Source organism: Sapajus apella, unplaced genomic scaffold, assembly GCF_009761245.1.
Source record: "Sapajus apella isolate SASKATOON/1434 unplaced genomic scaffold, GSC_monkey_1.0 scaffold32, whole genome shotgun sequence".
Classification (NCBI taxonomy): Eukaryota; Metazoa; Chordata; class Mammalia; order Primates; family Cebidae; genus Sapajus; species Sapajus apella.
Genome location: NW_022436972.1, coordinates 16,404,777 through 16,424,032, shown reverse-complemented (window position 1 = coordinate 16,424,032; position 19,256 = coordinate 16,404,777). Strand labels below are relative to the sequence as shown.

The 19,256-nt window shown below is 44.4% G+C and overlaps 1 protein-coding gene across 1 annotated transcript in view; it reads right to left on the bottom strand.

The window, feature by feature from the left end:
* Positions 1-4,588, bottom strand: part of KPNA3 (karyopherin subunit alpha 3) — a 112,463-nt gene extending 107,875 nt beyond the window's left edge. The window contains exon 1 of the mRNA XM_032294586.1: positions 4,207-4,588. Coding sequence (XP_032150477.1) covers positions 4,207-4,275 — 69 coding nt within the window. The 5' untranslated portion in view covers positions 4,276-4,588. The remainder of the gene's footprint in view (positions 1-4,206) is intronic.
* Between the last annotated feature and the right edge of the window lie 14,668 nt (positions 4,589-19,256).

The window sequence follows — 19,256 nt, the reverse complement described above, 5'->3', positions numbered from 1 at the left end:
ACTAATTATTAACTACTCTTACTAATGAAAATGTCACATTCCCGAGGTATACAGGAGCAAGAAAATGAGAAGCTGACCTGGATAGCAGTTACCTGAGCATTTGTTTTATAAGTATTCATTAAACAAAACATTTCTGTTTTGCACACTTTTCTATAAGTTACCTTTGAAAACAGAAAAATGTTTAAGAATCAGTGTCTTACATGAAAAGGTCTAGTATTAAAATGCACATTCCAGGGCCGGCATAATGGCTCATGCCCCTAATCCCAACACTTTGAGAGGCCAAGGCAGGAGGATAACTTGAGCTAGGAGTACGAAACCAGCCTGGGCAACATGGTGAAACCCCGTCTCTACAAAAAAGACAAAAATTAGCCAGGTATGGTGGCATGCGCCTGCAGTCCCAGCTACTCAAGAGGCTGATATGGAAGGATGGCTTGAGCCTGGGAGGAGGCAGAGGTTGTAGTGAGCCGAGATTGGGCCACTGCACTCTAGCCAGGGTGACAGAACCAGACCTGTTTGGTTTTGTTTTGAAAAAAGCACATTTCAGAACAAATAAAAGGAAATGTTTCCCTTTCAATATGTACTTCCTAGTTTTAGCTACAAAATCCATTCCCCTACCCAAGCTGCAAATTTCTATCAATGATAAAAATTACTCCCCCCCGCCTCCATCTATAAACCTCAGAATAACCTTTACCCCCTTTCTCTTCAGTGATCTTTACAAAGAGAATGTGAAAGAGGAGGAGGAGGAGAAGGGGGAAGGAACAGCATCATTCAATCCTCATTCCAGGTTGTAGCCATTCCCAGGCTCAATTTTTTGGAAAATTCCTCCTTGCAGACCAAATAGCACTATTTCTCCAAAATGAATTCTAGGTATTACTGCCCTGTCACCCTTTCCATTGCTCTAATCATGTTACACCTCCTCTCTTTTCTGGAATAAATTCCTTCAGATCTCCCTATCAAGAAAAAGCTTCCAAGCAACTCTGCCACGAGATATTCTTGGACCAACACAGGCCATCTGGAAGTCTCCTCTCTTCACTCTAATATAATCACTCTTATTTTTTACCTGGATATTTATTCACCAGTTAACATTGGTACATACGTTCTATAAGATCCACTAACCTCATTTTTTTTTCTCTCTCCAAAGATCTCTTGAAGTCTCTCCTGATTGAATGATAAAAAAATTTTCTTCCTCAACCCTCTCTCTACTCACAATCCTGGCATTAACTCTATTCTTTCATTTTTTTTTTAACAAGTGTGTATCTTATTCTTGCACCTAACATTTTGTGTATCAGCTGGTTCTATAATTTATAACATGTTTTAGCTTTTGTCTATCCCATATGTGAAAAAATAGGCATCATATCTCATCAAAGTGCATTTCACTGTTTTGGAACAGCCTGATAACCACAAGTACTCAGTTACAGAGCTACGCCGTACTATGTTTCCAATGGATAAGAGGAAACATAGTATCTATGCTTAGATATGCCTAAATCCCCAATAAAGGCCCTTAATCAGGTTTGGCCCCAGTTTACCCTTTAGACACTCTCTCTCCTACATTTCTCTCAGTACTTTTCAATTACTGTTCCCTCTAGTCTGGAATGCCCTTTTCTTCCACGCCACTTCTCCTGCCCTTTGCCTGGCCACCTTTCTTTCATCCTTCAGAATCAGCTCACTCCCATCCATTAGAAGTCCACCAGAGTATCTTCCCTGTCTGCTCAGCTCCAGGTAGTTTTCTCTCATGCATTTTCAGAATACTACACTGTAACAATTGCACTGCATTGTAATTATCACCCCACTGAATGAAAATTCCTTGAGGTACAGACTGCATCTTATCCCAAAGACCTAACATTGATAGACACCGAATAGACAATTAGTGAATAAATAATGCCCATATCCACTGAGTGACTTGCACAGGCTACATAAGCACACTGAGGTTTTGTATCTAAAGTTCCAGCTGGGTGTGACAGCTTGGCATCTGTAGTCCCAACACTTTGGGAGGCCGAGGTGGGGGAATCACTGGAGCCCAGGAGTTCAAGACAAGCTTGGGCAACAAAGCAAGACCCCATCTCTACAAAAGATTAGAAATTAGCCAGGTGTGGTGCTGTCCACATGTAGTCCCAGCTACTTGGGAGGCCACAGTCGTAAGATTCCTTGAGCCTAGAAGTTTAAGCTTGCAGCTGAGCTATGAGTGCCTGAGTACTCCAACCTAAGTAACAGAGCAAGACTCTGTATCAAAAAATACTTTCCTCATGTAAAGTAGGGATAATGCCACACCTAACTCATACACTTGTTACTAACACCTATCTCATACACATGATACTAAATAAGGTATCATGAAACTCTTAACACAGTGTCTGCCACAACAGAACTACCATTTGAATATCTATTTCATAGCTTAAGTTACCCTATAGAATCCCAAGAAATGTAGTGTTGTGACAAATACCAGGCTGATTGGCTTAGCAACCATGCTCTTTTTCATGCATCTAAAAGTCACTGGTTACTTGTTATCATCAGCAAATATTTGTTGTGTACCTATTATATGCAGGAGTCCTTACTAAGTATCACTGAGTTACCAGAACACAGCAATAGAGGTAAACAATGAAACAAAAACCTGTACCAATATCCGAGAGAAGAAAAAATGCTATTGGTTTTAATGTACAAACAATATGAGTATTTTTCAATAAGCTTTTATTTGAAACGAGGTAGACCTCAAGAATGGGAAAAGTTCAAAGTTAACACTTATCATCAAGTGGACAGGAGACAGTTCCAAAATTTCTTATTCCTATTTCTAAGTTTCACTTTTGCTCAGATGTATCTCTCACAAGGAGTATTTAACCATGACCAGGAAAGAATACATGATCTTTATTTGACCCATTCAAATGGGAATTCCACTGATATCTCCCTAGGTTTTTTCTACTAGCATGCAATTTTGTAGCTCTGAAAAACAGCCTGACTTTGTTTCTCTAGAAAACAGAAGGCTGAATGGTATATGTAACCCACCACCTTCCTTAAGACAGGACAAAATACTCACCTCCTAATCACACTAGCCTCTTAACAAAAATTACAAAACTGCATATCATGTCACCCAGTATTAGAAAAGAAGGCTGTAGCCTTAAAACCATTTTCCCCCTAACAAATCCAAAGGTCACAGGCCCAGTGAAGTATGTGCATGTACTCACTGCTTTCAGCAGCTGCAGAGAGACCTCTAGCGCTGCCTCAATAAGCCGAGTTTGCAAACAGTACCTGCTAATGTCACCTTAATGAGACAATGGCAACATGCTGAGTAGCAACGAACTGAGTGACCACGATGAACGCTTAGTTTTGCAACCACTTGGAAATTCTACTAGCTTGTAGCAAGAGATATGTGAGAGGACGTATGAACCTATGTATCCAATTTATTTCAGTAAAACGTGTCAAAGAAATTATCACCCTATGCACACCCCACTCCAAGAAAGGCTAAGAAAATACGTCTTATGAGCGGAGGTCGGAACAACCTCTTTTCCAAAGCCCGAACACAATAGATGGCAAACTATTGTCCACCTTCAGCTCGCTCCAAATACCAGCAGTTGCAAGAGTATGGGCTGGAACAGCTCGGCACGACTAGTCCAAAGAAGAGCACTGAAATACATGAAAATGGTCCTGGCGCATCCTACCCTCCCCCATCCATCACCCTGAAACAAGTCGGTTACCCGGCTGGTCCCCACCCCCCTCTGCGGGCCGCCACCGCCCGCCAAGGCCCGGCTCGCAGAAGGTAGGAGCCGGGACCGGCAGAGCCGAGGCTCCATGCGCGGGAGGCACCGAGGGGGCTGAGCCGGGCGAAGGCTGCACTGGCGGGCGCCAGCAGCAACCGCCCCCTCGGCTGTGCGGTCGGCGGGCCGGGGCGGCAGCATCCTCGTTTGTCCGCGCGGCCACCGCCCGCGGACCCCGCCTCAGCTCATCCCCTCCTCGCCGACATCAGGCCGCGCCCGCGTGACGGGGCCGAAAACCCCGGCATTTCAGGGTCGCCGCGCCAGCAGCTCCGGAGGGTGGCTGCAGCCCGGCGCGCGTCCCGCCGCCCGCTCTGCCCAGCCCGGGGCCGCGGTGACCGGAGGCGGCGGCCAACTCCGGCCGACCACAAGCTGGAGAGAACCAGGCCGGCGCCGGCCCCCCGCCCCTTCCCGCGTCGCCCGGCCGGCGCGGCCAGGCGGGCCCAGACCGCGGAAGCACACTCACTTCCACATCGCGGCCCTTGTTCTTGAAGCTCTTGATGCGGTGGTTCTCCAAGCTAGGGTTCTCGGCCATGGCTGCGCGCGGCTCCGGCGACGGCTACTTCTGCGGCTGCGGCGGCGGCGGCGAGTGTCGGCGCGGGAGGGGGACGAGGAGGAGAGGAGAGCACGTTCCGTGACGCCTCCGAGCGCGAGGTGGCAGTAGCGCCGGGGGAGGCGCGGGCCGATGGCCGGGCCGGGTGGGGCGGGAACGGTTCTGAGAGAGGCGCGCGCCTGCGGAGGCTGGCGACACGTGACTGGGGGCGGCGACCGACTTGGGCGTTTCGGGATGACCCTGCCCTCCTTCCCTGCAAGAGCTCTCCACAGCGTCTCGGTGCCGCAAGTCCTGTGCCAGAAATGGAGCGGGACTTCGCGGCTTTTACCGCCCCTCAGGCGCGGGTCAGTGGTTGTCAACTACAGTTCCCAGCATGCCACGATCCGCCCGGAGCAATTCTACTCGCCTGGGGAGGCCCAGGAGCATGCCGGGATCGCTGCGCGCGGCTGTTTGCGCGGCGCGCTCATAATGCTGGGCGCGAAGTCACCCCCCCCACGACACACACCTCGCCCGGACTCAAGTCCGCCTCTGGGCGGGGAAGAGGTAGGAGGTTCCCTGGCACTTTGCGCCCTATCAGGAGGAAGAGGGCGGGGTTTACAGGGAGCGCACCTCGCTGCCTGTAGCTGGAAAATCAGAAAAAGAACAACTGCTGGTGCTTCGCTCTCTCGCTTTTTCTGGGGGTCCCCTCAAATAGCAGCCACCTTCATTCGCTGTTCCCATGCTCTGCTTCAGTTTCATAAATAGCATTTATTTCTACCTGATATGTATCTATGTGATATAAGTGTCAACGTTTATGTGCTTTACCTGGCTGCCGGCACGGGGAATTCAGCTGAATGAGAGCAGGTACTTTCGTTGAATTGCTGCTGAATCTGTAGTGTCAAAACAATGCCTAGCGCGTCGTAGATACTCAATAAATACTTTTTGAACGCCAGTTCAACGACGACACTTTAGTGTCGCCCAGTTTCTTCATCATCCTCCCAAGCCCGGTTCTGCAACCTTCACTCTGGCAGTTCCTGCGTTTCCATGCCCCTAACTCTTTTCTACCACCACACGTAATCTTAGCCCTCAGGCAGCAGTCAAGCCCTGGGCCGCAGAGTCTCCGGTGTAGCACTCCCACTCCCCACCGGGGCATCAAAGGAATGATGGAGGCAAATTTGGATAAATTACACTAATAAAGAGCTGCTTTGGCCGGGCGCGGTGGCTCGCGCCTGTAATCCCAGCACTTTGGGAATTCGAGGCAGGCCGATCATGAATGAGGTCAAGAGTTCGAGACCAGCCTTGTCAACATGGTGAAACCATGTCTCTACAGAAAATACAAAAATTAGCCAGGCGTGGTGGCACGTGCCTGTAGTCCCAGCTACTCAAAAGGCGGAAGCAGGAGAATCGCTTGAACCCAGGAGGCGGAGGTTGCGGTGAGCCAAGAAGACGCCATTGCACTCCATCCAGCCTGGGCAACAGAGACTCCGTCTCAAAAAAAAAAAAAGGAGTTGCTTTGTGGAGCAGGTGGCCTTCATTGCTTGTATGTTAAATAATTCATTTTCAGAATCTATGGCAGACATGAACAGGTATGTAATCTAGTACTTAAGAATTTAATTGATGAGGTCAAAGGTTGGTAGGAATATACCATGAAGAGATCAAAAAAGCCGGGCACGATGCCTCCCCAGCACTTTGGGAGGCCGAGGAGGGCAGATCACCAGACGTCGGGAGTTCAAGACCAGCCTGACCAACGTGGAGAACCCCATCTCTACTAAAAATACAAAATTAGCCTGGTGTGGTGGCACATGCCTGTAATCCCAGCTACTCGGGAGGCTGAGGCAGGAGAATTGCTTGAACCTGGGCAGCAAAGGTTATGGTGAGCGGAGATTGTGCCATTGCACTCCAGCCTGGGCAACAGAGTGAAACTCTGCCTAAAAAAAAAAGAAAAGAGAGAGAGAGAGAGAGAGATCAAAAAAGAAGGACAATCTTTAAAGCAAAAGAAGCTTAAAGGGCCTGAGGCCAGAAGTCAGGAATTCAGAAGCCTTTGGTGGCCACGCTATGTCCAGGGGCATTCCTCTTGTAAGTGGTGGGGTGTGGCTTGCTGATAAATACAGGCTTCAGATACTCTATTCATATTGGACTGTGGCCCAGTGTTGCCAGAACATTCCACTTTTCAAAGAAGACCAAAAAGGTAGATTCTTTTCCTCTTTGTTTTTAAATGTTAATTCACATTTTTTAATGGACTTAACCTTAAGTGTTTCAGTCACTTCAGAATATCAGGTCCTCAGTTTGTAAAACCTACTCTTAGTCTAACCACTCATTTGAAGGGAAACACACACACACACACACGCACACACACACACCCCAGCTATGACTTTAGAAGGAATACATTAGCTAGACCAGGTGCGGTGGCTCACACCTGTAATCACTGTAATCCCAATGCTCTGGGAGGCCGAGGCTAGCAGATCACCTGAGGTCAGGAGTTCAACACCAGCCTGGCCAACCATGCCCCACATGGTGATATACCCTTTTCCTACAAAAATAGTAAAATTAGCTGGGCACAGTGATTCATGCCTGTAAGCCCAGCTGCTTGGGAAGTTGAGGCGGAAAAATTGCTTGAACCCAGGAGGTGGAGATTGCAGTGACCCAAAATTACACGATTGCACTCTAGCCTGGGCAACAGTGGGAGACTGGGTCTCAAAAAAAAAAAAAAGAATACATTAGCTCAACTCTGGGTTTTAAGGAAACAGAACTTGTGTGTTTGCCATTCTCCTTGACTAAATGGAAGAGAAACTTTCAGACTGTTGTTCAGTCTCTATTATAATTTAGTAGGTATTCCCTTTTCAGGTTGCCTTCTGCCACCTCTCTTCATGCCCAGTCCAGAGCAGGGCCCCGCTTTTGCCCAGGTCTAGTTTAGTCATTTTTTTTTCCCTTGGCCAATATCCCTGGTAACTTAAGCATCCACACATTTGGCACCCTGACTCCACAGAACTTCACCAAGTTTTTTACCACACATATCCTGCACCAGACCTTGGAGACCTTAATCTCTGGGAAATGACCACCTCCGGGGACTCAAATTTGGTACTTCTCATTGTTAGCAACTATCTCCTTCTCTTTTGCCTCACTCTAATCATTACCCTTGACCTGAAACTTCTTTGGACAGCTCTTCTTTTAAATGGATTTATTTTCCACATATATTGTAAGTGTCTACCATATACCAAGCATTGTATTCATCAGGCAGATGTACGAAGAACTAGGGGGTCTGTGGGCAGACAGGAAGGAAGGACCCTCAGCCCAGGGGTCAGTCAAACCCTCTGACTTGCTCTCCGCCTTCCCAAAGCATGGGGACTCATGCCCGCAGTCAGTCAACACAAGCATAACAGATCAGAAAAGGAGTTAATGATTTGCCTCCTAAGTCAGCTTCTTTCTGCAAACTCACCACTCTGTTATTGGCATAACCATTCTTGAAGGGACACCTCTCCAAGCTAAGAGCCATCTTTACTTCTTGTCTTTCCCTCAACTCCCTCACCTAGTCACCATGTTAATTCACCACTCAGTGTTTCTGGCATCTCTCTCTTCTTCCCATGCCACCCACAAGACTACCTTAATGCCTCCTAAGCAGTCCCTTTGCCTCCCCAATCCCTCCACAGCAATTTCACTTCAGCTCTTCCCGACTTCATCTCTGCTCCCAGTCAGCAAACCCTTCCTGTCTGCCATTGTCTGTCAAATCATTTCCAAACTCAGTCTAAGGCCAGGCATGGTAGTACATGCCTATAATCTCAGCACTTTGGAAGGCCGAGGCAAGTGGATCACCTGAGGTCAGGAGTTCAAGACCAGACTGACCAATATGGTGCACCGTATCTACTAAAAAAAATAAATAAATACAAAAAGCTGGGCCTGGTGGCACACGCCTGTAATCCCAGCTACTTAGGAGGCTGAGGTTGGAAAATCTCTTGAACCTGGAAGGCGGAGGTTGCAGTGAGCCAAGACTGTGCCACTGCACTCCAGCCTGGGCAACAAGAGTGAAACTCCATCTCAAAAAGAAAAAAAAATTAAATAAACTGTCTAGCGGTTAAGATCATATGTGACGCAGCCACAGTGCAAGATACGTTTCTTATTTCTGGTCCCCTGCATATCACTCATGCTTCAGCTAACATGTTCTGCTCACCTTTTTCCAACTATATCTTAACATTCTAGTTTTTACATCTTTGCTGTTTGACTTGCTCAGATGGCCCTGCCCCTATCTCTGCCTGTCAACATAACTTCCTCTTTTAATACTCATCCCACGTGATCACCTTCTCGAGGAAGCTTTCCCAGCATGGTATTGTGGAAGGATCTTCAGAATCTGAAAACTCAGGTCCCAGGGCTGAATCCTATCGGATCAAGCCCAGGCAAGTCACTTATCTACCCTGTATCCTCTTCTCATCTACAAGTGAGGATCCTGAATCACTGGGGTTTTGTGAGAATCAGATTCTAAAATGCACGTGGAAGTGCTCTGAAATTGCTATATTAATATTAGTTGTTACCATCTTTCTAGCCAGGAGTAATATCTTTCCCTCTGAACCTCAGAAGAACTTTATTTACAGTTTTGTATTGCTGCAATTTGTGTCGTCTTATCTCTCTCACCTATTGCTATGGTGTGAACGTCTGTGTCCCTCCAAAATTCATAGGTTGGAAGCCTATACCCGGTGTGCTCGTATTAAGACGTGAGGTCTTTTGGGAAGTAATGAAGTCATCACAGCCCTGCCCTCATGAATGGATTAGTGCTCTTATAAAAGAGGTTGGAGCCAGTGTGTACCTGTGGTCCCAGCTACTTGGGAGGCTGAAGTGGGAGGATTGCTTGAGGCTGAGAGTTCGAGGCTATAGTGGGCTATGATCACACTTGTGACCAGCCACTACACTCCAGCCAGGGCAACATAGCAGGATCCCATCTCAAAAAAAAAAAAAAATGTTGAAGGGAGTGCCATAGTGCCTGGTGCCCTTCTGTCTCTTCTACCATGTGAGGACACAGTGTTCATCCCTCCTGCCGTGCGAGGCACAGCAACAAGGCGCCATCTTAAAGCAGAGAGCAGCTCTCACCAAACACAGAATCTGCTGGTACCTTGATCTTGGACTTCTCAGATTCCAGAACTGTAAGAAATAAGTTTCTGTTGTTTATAAATTATCCAGTCACAGGCGTTTGTTCTAGCAGCAAGTTCTAGCCTGCATGTTTGCTGAATGAACAAATGAATTAATGAGTGAATGAATAAACTCCTTCCTTCCCTCATGATCACCTTTTGGCTAATTCACCACACTCCAAGCACACCTGAAGCAAAAAGCAAATACTGAAAATTGAAGACAATGACATCCAAATACATCAAACCAGCTACCTAGCAGTGCTCTTACCTCAGTGGCAAAGAAACCTAAAATAAAAAGAGTTTTCATTTACTGCATACCTGCCAGGCATTTATATACATCATCTCTAATCCCCATGAGAGCCCTGCATGGTTGAAATTGTTGTCTGCATCTCTCTCTGGGGCAGGCAGAGCTTGGGGCTCTGGTTCCAATGCATGGCCAGGGTTCCTGGTGTCGGCAGGAACAATGGAAGCAAAAAGAGCACAGAAAGACAAGTGGTTTCTTTTGTAGCCAATGTCTAGAACAAGGATAATGAAGACCTCCACTCTCCCCAAAAAACGAATACAGTCCTTAGACTCTAGGAAAGTAAGGTCTCCTCTCCAAGGGGTATCCCCTCTCCAGAGAGCATCAGCCATGGAAATGGGTGTGCCTAGCAACCATCTCATGACCCATGATAGTCAGTAGCAGCAGACACAGCCTTGTAGCAATAAGGTGAGAAGTCAGAGAGGAAGAACCAGAGAAATCCTCAGAAATAACTGGGGACAGCTCAAGGAAGGCTAGTGTCTGGCCAGTGAGCACTGTTACATAATTATGTGGATAACACAAATAAGGTAACCTCAATGCATAATAATGGGCTAATGGGCCTGGGACACACACATTGTACCTCCAATATCATTTTCAAATAATTAGACTACAATAAAATACATTTAATGTTAAAACTGTAGTGGGCATAATTTAGAATATACTTAAAGTCTCAAGGTCATGATTCTGCATGATTTTGCACATAGGTAAAAATATAATTTTACAATACTATTGTACATATATGTAAAAATATAATACTAGTGTAGTACATATGTACAAAAATATAATTTTATAATACTAGATATAGAACCAAATGGTACCTTAGAGATAAACACAATCTTGGAAGTGTAGTAACTTGCTGATTCTTTAAATAGCAAGCAGTGTGTCCTTGAACAGGTTATTTCATATAAGTAGCAAGTTGCTCACTTGTGAAATGAGCACATTGGACTGGGTGATCCAGAAGCCTCCTCTCACAGGCATAATGCTGTGAACCCGTGAGCACATCTCTCCAGTCCAGCAGCGTCTCTTCTCCTGTCTCTCCCTATTTTACAGATGAAAAATACAAAGACAATAAATGATCATAATTCTCAAACGGACCAGAAGTTCAGTGTTCTGATTTTTTTCCACTCATGCCCAGTCCTTCAGTGAGCCTTCTGATTTTCTAGAAGCGCCACTGTGCTCAAACCACCAGGTCTTCCCTGTCTCAAATGCATTAGGTCACCAAATCACCCTCAAACCAAAGTTTTCACTCTCAAAATTGTTGAGATAGGCTGGGCACCGTGGCTCATGCCTGTAATCCCAGAGACTTAGGAGGCTAAGGCAAGAGGATCGCTTGAGCCCAGGAGTTTGAGGCTGCAGTGAACTAAAATACACCACTGCACTCCAGCCTGGGCAACAGAATGAGATCTCGTATCTGAAAAATAAACTAAATTAAACATTATTAAGATAAATCATTATCTCAAATAAGAAATGATTCATTTATTCTTAGGTATGAATGACCTTATTAAACGAGGTGAACTCCAGCAGATGGAATGTCTGATATATCTAACCTATTATTAACACCCACCCTCCCCTCCCCACCCCACACCAGAAAACAAGAAGCAACCCTTTGGTATCCAGTTTCAGCTGATCCCTGCTGGAAGTTATTTTGAAAATACTAGACCTACTGGAAAGTGACCTCTTTGAATGAATACCAGATTTGTTACCTGTTTCTGCATCATCTTCTCCAGTAAACATGAATACCTGGAAGAAAGCATTTATGTCTCACTTATTTTTGGGTTCCCTGTGTCTAATATGGTACATAGTACATGATGGGACCTTAACAAATGTTAGGTGGATTAATAAATAAACTCAAGTAGAGAAAAAAACATTAAAGTTACCCATCGGAGGGGAATCCATAAAATATTTGGTATAATAAAAATGAGGCGTACATTTCTTTTTTTCTTTTTTTTTTTTTTTTGAGACGGAGTATTGCTCTGTCTCCCAGGCTGGAGTGCAATGAAGCAATCTCGGCACACTGCAACCTCTGCCTCCCAGGTTCAAGTGATTCTCTGGCCTCAGCCTCCCAAGTAGCGGGGACTACCGGCACCTGCCACCATGCGTGTGTGTGTGTGTGTGTGTGTGTGTGTGTGTGTGTGTTTAGTAGGGGTGTGTGTGTGTGTGTGTGTGTGTGTGTGTGTGTTTAGTAGGGTTTTACCAGATTGGCCAGCCTGGTCTTCAACTCCTGACCTGTGCTCTACCTGCCTCAGCCTTCCAAAGTGCTTGGATTACAGTCGTGAGCCACCCGACTGAGCACATTTTTTATTGCAGAAAAAAGTCATATTAGAGTCTGGTGAAGATGGCGATTATGGTTATAAAATAATAATAATAATCGGGGATGGTGGAGAGTGGGGGGAGCATTAGAAAAAAGAGCTAATGGATACTGAGTTTAATACCTAGGTGCAGCAAACCACTATGGCACATGTTTAACTGTGTAACAAACCTGCACATCCTGCATGTGAAACCCGGAACAGAAAAATAAATAAATAAAATTATTTTTTTAAATTGCCAACATGCAGAGATATAAATAGAAAAAAACAATAAATAACAACTATTGAGTGCACCATGTGCCACGAACTCTGTTAAGCCTTTTCTTGGATTACTTCATTTAATTATCATAACAGTATTATCAGGCAGAAACTATTTTTACCTATTTTATAGAGGAAGAGACTGAGGCCAAAAAATGCTAAGTAACTCTTACATGGTCAGGAAGAGACAGGGTCCGTGCAACTTGATTGCCGGGCCCACGTTTGTAATTTGGTGTTCTGCAGGTAGGCACACACAGAGATGAGGGACAGCCATATGCCCTATCTGGCTCACAACACCTGGAGACACCTCCTTGATCCAGCATAAACAAAAGGGTTTCCAAAGGACAATGATGTTATATTTAGTAGCAAAACAAACAAACCAAAAAAGGTCTAGGTAAACTGGTTACCAAAAAAGAAACAACTAAACAAGTGTGAAAAGCTAGTCTCTACTGAAAAGAGATTTTATTGTCAAGTCACCAGGACTAGGAGAGGACTCAGACAAACCACTAAATCCAGAAGTCAGACAAAAAAGGGCTTGTCATCTAGAGCTGTGTTAAGTAGATACCTTTTTATTATTCGCAGATTGCTGTTTGGGGGAGACATACTCTGCTTACTAATTACGGAGATTAAATACTCCAGTCTGTAAACATTCAGCTCTAAAGTCATTTCCGGAAAACAAAGTAACGGGAGGCAGGAGACACCTGAAAGCGGAAATCCAAACAGACTGGTTCGTTAGTTTGATTGTAGACATTTTCCTCTGTCCCTTCTATTTGAGGAATTTCCCTAGGTTGGAAAATGCCTAGAGAACTAAAACATGCAGTAACAATGCTTTTTGAAACACAGTTTTGCTCTTTTTGCCCAGGCTGGTGTGCAAGGGCTCCATCTTGGCTCATCACAACCTCTGCCTCCTGGGTTCAAGTGGTTCTCCTGCCTCAGCCTCCTGAGTAGCTGGGATTACAGGCATGTGCCAACACGCCCAGATAATTTTGTATTTTTAGCAGAGACAGAGTTTCACCATGTTGGCCAGGCTGGTCTCAAACTCTTGACCTCAGGTGATCCACACCCACCTCAGCCTCCCAAAGTGCTGGGATTACAGGTGTGAGCCAACACATGGGCTTTTCTTTGTTTTTCTGAGACAAGGTCTTGTTCTATTGCCAAGGCAGGAGTGCCATGGTGCAATCCAGCTCACTGCAACCTCCGCCTCCCAGGTTCAAGCAACTTTCATGTCTCAGCCTCCCGAGTAGCTGAGATTACAGATCTGCACCACCATGCCTGGCTAATTTTTGTATTTTTAGTGAAGATGGGGTTTCACCACATTGGCCAGGCTGTTCTTGAACTCCTAGAATCAGGTGATCTGCCAGCCTTGGCCTCCCAAAGTGAACGATACAGTTTTCTGGGCACATTTTTTTTTGCCCTTTTTTCAGATTGCTATGTCCCTTATAATCAACACTGTCTTGATTTGCAGTAGCTTTGAAGAAAATGATAATATTAAAATGAAAAAATAGTTTAACAACAACAACAAAAAATCAATACCTCCAACACATTAATAATCCTTAAGTGAAACAGCCAATAGAAATTTTCTAAAGGAAATTTTTCTTACCTAAATGTATAAGTCTTTTAGCTTTTACGTCTATTTCCCTTTAAATACTGCAGTTTAAGTGACGTTGCTTTGGATAAAATGTATTTTTTCCTTCAACTACTCTTTTACATTTTCTGTCTTTGATACCCAGATGACCTATACATGAGATCACAGTAGCTTAAGCATTTATAGACAAGGCAGTGTGACGTCCTACAGCTGTGCTGTCCAGTACAGCTGCTGCTAGCTACATGTGGCTATTTAACTTTAAATTAAAATGAAATGTAGCTAAAAAGTAAGTTCCTGGGGCCGGCACAGTGGCTCATGCCTATTATCCTAGCTCTTTGGGAGGCCTAGGCTAGGGGATCTCTCTTGAGATCTCTCAAGACCAGCCTGGGCAATATAATGAGACCCTATCTCTACAAAAATTCTTTTAGAAATTTCTTTAAATTTTTAAATTTAAGCTACTCCTAGCTGCTCAGAAGGCTGAGGTGGGACGATTGCTTGAACCCAGGAGTTCAAGGCTGCAGTGAGCTACGATTATGCCACTGCACTGCAGCTTGGGGAACAGAGAGCAATGTCTCAAAAAATAAAAATAAAAATTTGAGTTTCTCGTTTCATTTAATGTGTGCAATAACCACCATATTGTGGGGACTGTATTGGCAACAGAGATATAGACTATTATCACAGAAAGTTCTATGGCTGCCCCAGAAAGAACACAACACACATTTAGTAACAGACAGACTCCATCTTTTCAATTCACCTTAATCTTTTATCTTTTACTAGACTTGTAACCAGGGGAAGTTTCTTAAACTTTCCAAGTTTCAGATAGTTAAATTATAAAATAGAAATACAGCCGGTGGCTCATGCCTGTAATCCCAGCACTTTGGGAGGCCAAGACAGGTGGATCACATGAGGTCAGGAGTTTGAGACCAGCCTGGCCAATATGGTGAAACCTCGTCTCTACTAAAAATACAAAAAATTAGCTGGGCGCAGTGGCTCACGCCTGTAATCCCAGCGCTCTGGGAGGCGGAGGCAGGTGGCTCACCTGAGATTGGGAGTTCGAGACCAGCCTGACTAACTTATTGAAACCCCCGTCTCTACTAAAAATGCAAAATTAGCCAGGTGTGGTGGTGCATGCCTGTAATCCCAGCTACTCGGGAGGCTGAGGCAGGAGAATCGCTTGAACCTGGGTGGCAGAGGTTGCAGTGAGCCATTGCACTCCAACCTGGGAAACAAGAGGGAAACTCTGTCTCAAAAAAAAAAAAAAAAATTAGTCAGGTGTGGTGGCAGGCTCCTGCAGTCTCAGCTACTTAGGAGGCTGAGGCAGGAGAATTGTTTGAATGTGGAAGGAAGCAGTTGCAGTGAGCTGAGATGGCACCACTGCACTCCAGCCTGGGTGACAGAATGAGACTCTGTCTCAAAAAAAGAAAAAGAAAGAAATACAAATGTACCTACACCTGTGTGGTGGTAGTTAATATAATGCCCAACACACTTTAGTTGCTTAATAAAATAATTATCATTAGTGCTTAGGGATCAAAAATTTCCTTTTTGATCCAAAATAACCTTTTGAGGCCAGGTGCAGTGGCTCAAGCCTGTAATCCCAGCACTTAGGGAGGCCAAGGCAGGCAGATCACCTGAGGTTGGGAGTTCAAAGCCAGCCTGGCCAACATGGTGAAAACCTGTCTCTACTAAAAATACAAAAATTAGCCAGACGTGGTGGTGCATGCCTGTAATCCTGGCTACTCAGGAGGCTGAGGCAGGATCACGCCACTGCACTCCAGCCTGGGTGACAGAGCAAGATTTCATGTCTCAAAAAAAAAAAGAAGCTTTTGAGATTAAAATTAGATATCAATATTTTCTTCATACCTTAAGTACTCAATAAACCTTGTGGACTATCAAAAAGTTAAATTAAAAATGTCATAGAATACTTACACATTTTTGTTCCTTCTCTAGGAGAAAAACAACTTGAATTGCCCTGGAAAAACCTTAGATTCGGGTAGCTGTTTAAACTCATAAATTGTCCCAGAAGATTTCTGATTCCCAAGCCATCACTTACATTTAATTCAGGAACATGTTCAGCAAATGTTTGTGTTTGTACAAGAAGTCTCTCAGCAATCTAAGTTTGACTCGAAGAGCAATGAGGCAAAATTCACATCTTCCTACCCTACTTTAGCTTGGAGATAAAACACACACAAATTATACATCCCAGTACTTGCAAAAGCACTTCAACTTATCTAGCATCTCTCTAGCCCTACCCACTCTTCCCCTTTTCATCTCAATATGGAACTTGGTATAATAGCATCCGAAGTTGAGAGACAGAGCTGTGGATAATGTGCCCACAGAGCTTAATCTTGCCAGTCTCACAGAGGGACATATTACAGTAAGGAATGTTTGCAACCAGAGCCAGGATAAGTGCAGATTCACCAAACAATTGTTTATCAGCCACAATTACACAATACAACTAAAACAAAAATAACTTTGAGAAGCTATGAGTAACCTACAACTCATCATGACATGAAGTTCAAATAATTGCTAATGCCACATTTGGATGGTCAAGTTTTTTCAAGCTTCCACCGCTCCCCCCGCCCAAAAAATAGAAGCAAGATTATGCAATGAGAAGATAAAGGAGATAGAAGACAATGCTCCATCCTTACTATTCAAAGCTAGATTGCAAAATATACTAATCTAAGAAACCTTTAGCTTGTCTCCTCCCTATAGCTTTAGTTAAGCTTTATGTAGGGTTTCTTTCATACAAAGAAGCACAAATAAAGGGAGTTATTGATCTTGGAAGACTACAGCTCAGTAACTGATGGGAACATGCAGAGGCAGGTGAAAACACACAGCAGAATAATATAAAAGAATGTTTTCTGATGCATAATATGAGCAAATACAGTTCTAATCACTCTCTCTCTCTCTGACAAGCAAAAAATATGAACCAAGCCAACCCCTGCCATCTAAAATGGTCATTTTTGAAAAAATGTCTTTATTAGTAATCATTTGTTTTCTGTAGAAATGGAAATAATAATAGCTATCATTCATTGAGCATTTAATACGTTTGAAGCACTATTCTAAGTGATTCACATGTATTAACAATGGCCCTTATGTGGTAGGTAGAGAATATCATCTTTCATTTTACGCCAATGCACAGAGAGCATTGATGAATACACCAAGGCACAGAGAGGTTAAACAACTTGCCCAGGGTCACCCAGCTAAGAAGTGTTGGAGCCAGAATCTGAGCTTGGGCAATCTGGCTCCATTTTACACTCTTGTCTCTGTTGGCAGTTGAAACAAAGATGCACTTACATGGACACTGATTCCTTGCTACACACAAACCTGTGACCATACATCAAGACTAACATCCTATAGTTTATGGTTACGTGTAGAAACCAAATTAAATGAGGAACCCAAACATTTGATTGGAACCTATTACTGTCATCAAAACCCACTTCTACTTGTTTTCATAATTCCCAGTAGGGAGCCAGTAATTTTGAAAAGTCAAGAGTGTGAGTAATTTTGAAAAGTCAAGAGGTGAGTCCTAGTGACGACATTACTTTAGCTCCAAATCATAGCACACCTGAAGTTGGAACTATCCATCAATTTTTCTTTTTTTTTTTTTTAGTTATGTGGCTAAGTAAATTCCCCTTTTAAATTAGCCGTTTGAGTTGCAACTGAGAGACTCATAACAGATACACCTCCTTCTCAAGCTACTGCCATCTCCACCCCCACAATGAGTGTCTCACGGGTGGAACCATGACCTCAGCCAGTCTATTTATTCAGAGTGAATCTCAGGGATTTTGTAGGCATGGCTAGAAAAGAAGCTGTCTTTCTATTAGACTTGAACATGGAAAGACATGAGTCTGGAGATACTGCATCATCTAAGGCTGCTGGAGTCTGCCACATAGAGCTGGGGTAATAGCCCATCCAAGGTGAAGTGGAGTTAAGAGAAGTGGGGACACTGGACCCTGCGGGCACCATTTGAATCCTGAACCTTTTCAGTGTCTCAAGCCACACAACCTCCAGCTATCTATTCCTATCTTACAAAGACCCTAAATGTAGTGGCCTAAAACAACAAAGATTTATGATTTCTCCCAGCTTGGCAATCTGGGTGATTGCCTGGATTTACTAGTCAGCTTTACCACAGTAACAAATGACTTCCTAAATCGAAGGGGTTGTAACAACCAATGTTCCTCACTCTGCTGTTAGACGTCTGCCGTCACCTATCAGTGAAGGCTCTGCTTCTGCTCCATGTGTTTTCACATTCAGGGACCAAGGCTGTAGGAGGAGCCCCCATTCAAGCAAGACCTGTCATCCCTGTGGCAGAATGAAAAGAGCAAAATACCCAATGGCTCTTTAAAACTTCAGTTCAAATATGGTGTATGTTGTGTCCTTTGATACCCCATTGACCAAAGCAAATCCCTGGCTTTGAGGACTCCCTGTAGCTGTCTGGGTGAATTAGGTTAGCACTCGAGGCCCTTTGTGAGAGGTTAAGATAAGGAGATATGCACATACAGAGAAAAAGGGAGACTGAGACAAGGAGAATTTTTATATATTTCTACATATGTGGTGTGTGTATAACATTCTTTTTTTTTTTTTTTGAGACAGTCTCACTCTGTTGCCCAGGCTGGAGTGCAGTGGTGCAATCTTGGCTCACTGCAACTTCCACCTCCTGGGTTCAAGTGATTCTCCTGCCTCAGCCTCCCAAGTAGCTGGGACTATTGGTGTGTACCACCATGCCCAGTTAATTTTTGTATTTTTAGTAGAGACTGGGTTTTACCATGTTGGCCAGGTTGGCCTCAAATTCCTAACCTGAAATGATCCTCCTGCCTCAGCCTCCCAAAATGCTGGGATTACAGGTGTGAGCCATGCCCGGTCAGTGTATAACATTCTTAAGGTAACTTCATTTCTGTCTGGAAGATTGAAGGTCAGTCCCAACCTGAGATCTGGAACCAGTTCTTTTCTTGTCAGGGAGAATTCAGGAAGCCACGTTCCAAAACAATAAGTCAGACTTCTGTTGAGCTGCTCTGATTTCAGGCCTTTGTTCTGCTAACTGGGATCCAGCCTTTTGCTCCATCTGCAGAGTCCCTTGGTAAGAGGTTAAGTAGCAGAGCTGCCCATCCGCTGAGGCTGCTGCCAATTGCCACTCAGTCCTCTTGCTGTCTTCATACAGCCTTGGTCATAAGCTTCTTCTCAAGGACAACTATAGGGTACAGTCCCATCCACGAGCATCTAGTTTCTACCTCTTTTCTGCCTACCAGTCAGGGGCTAAGATAATACTGATAATATAGTAATAACAGCATCTATCATTTATTGCATATGATCTCAAATTCTTATGTATCCCAGAAGTGCAGCTATTTCCAGCTGGGCACGATTCTTGATGTAGATCTCAATTCTTCTTCAAGTCCCCCAGAAGAATCCATGAACACCAA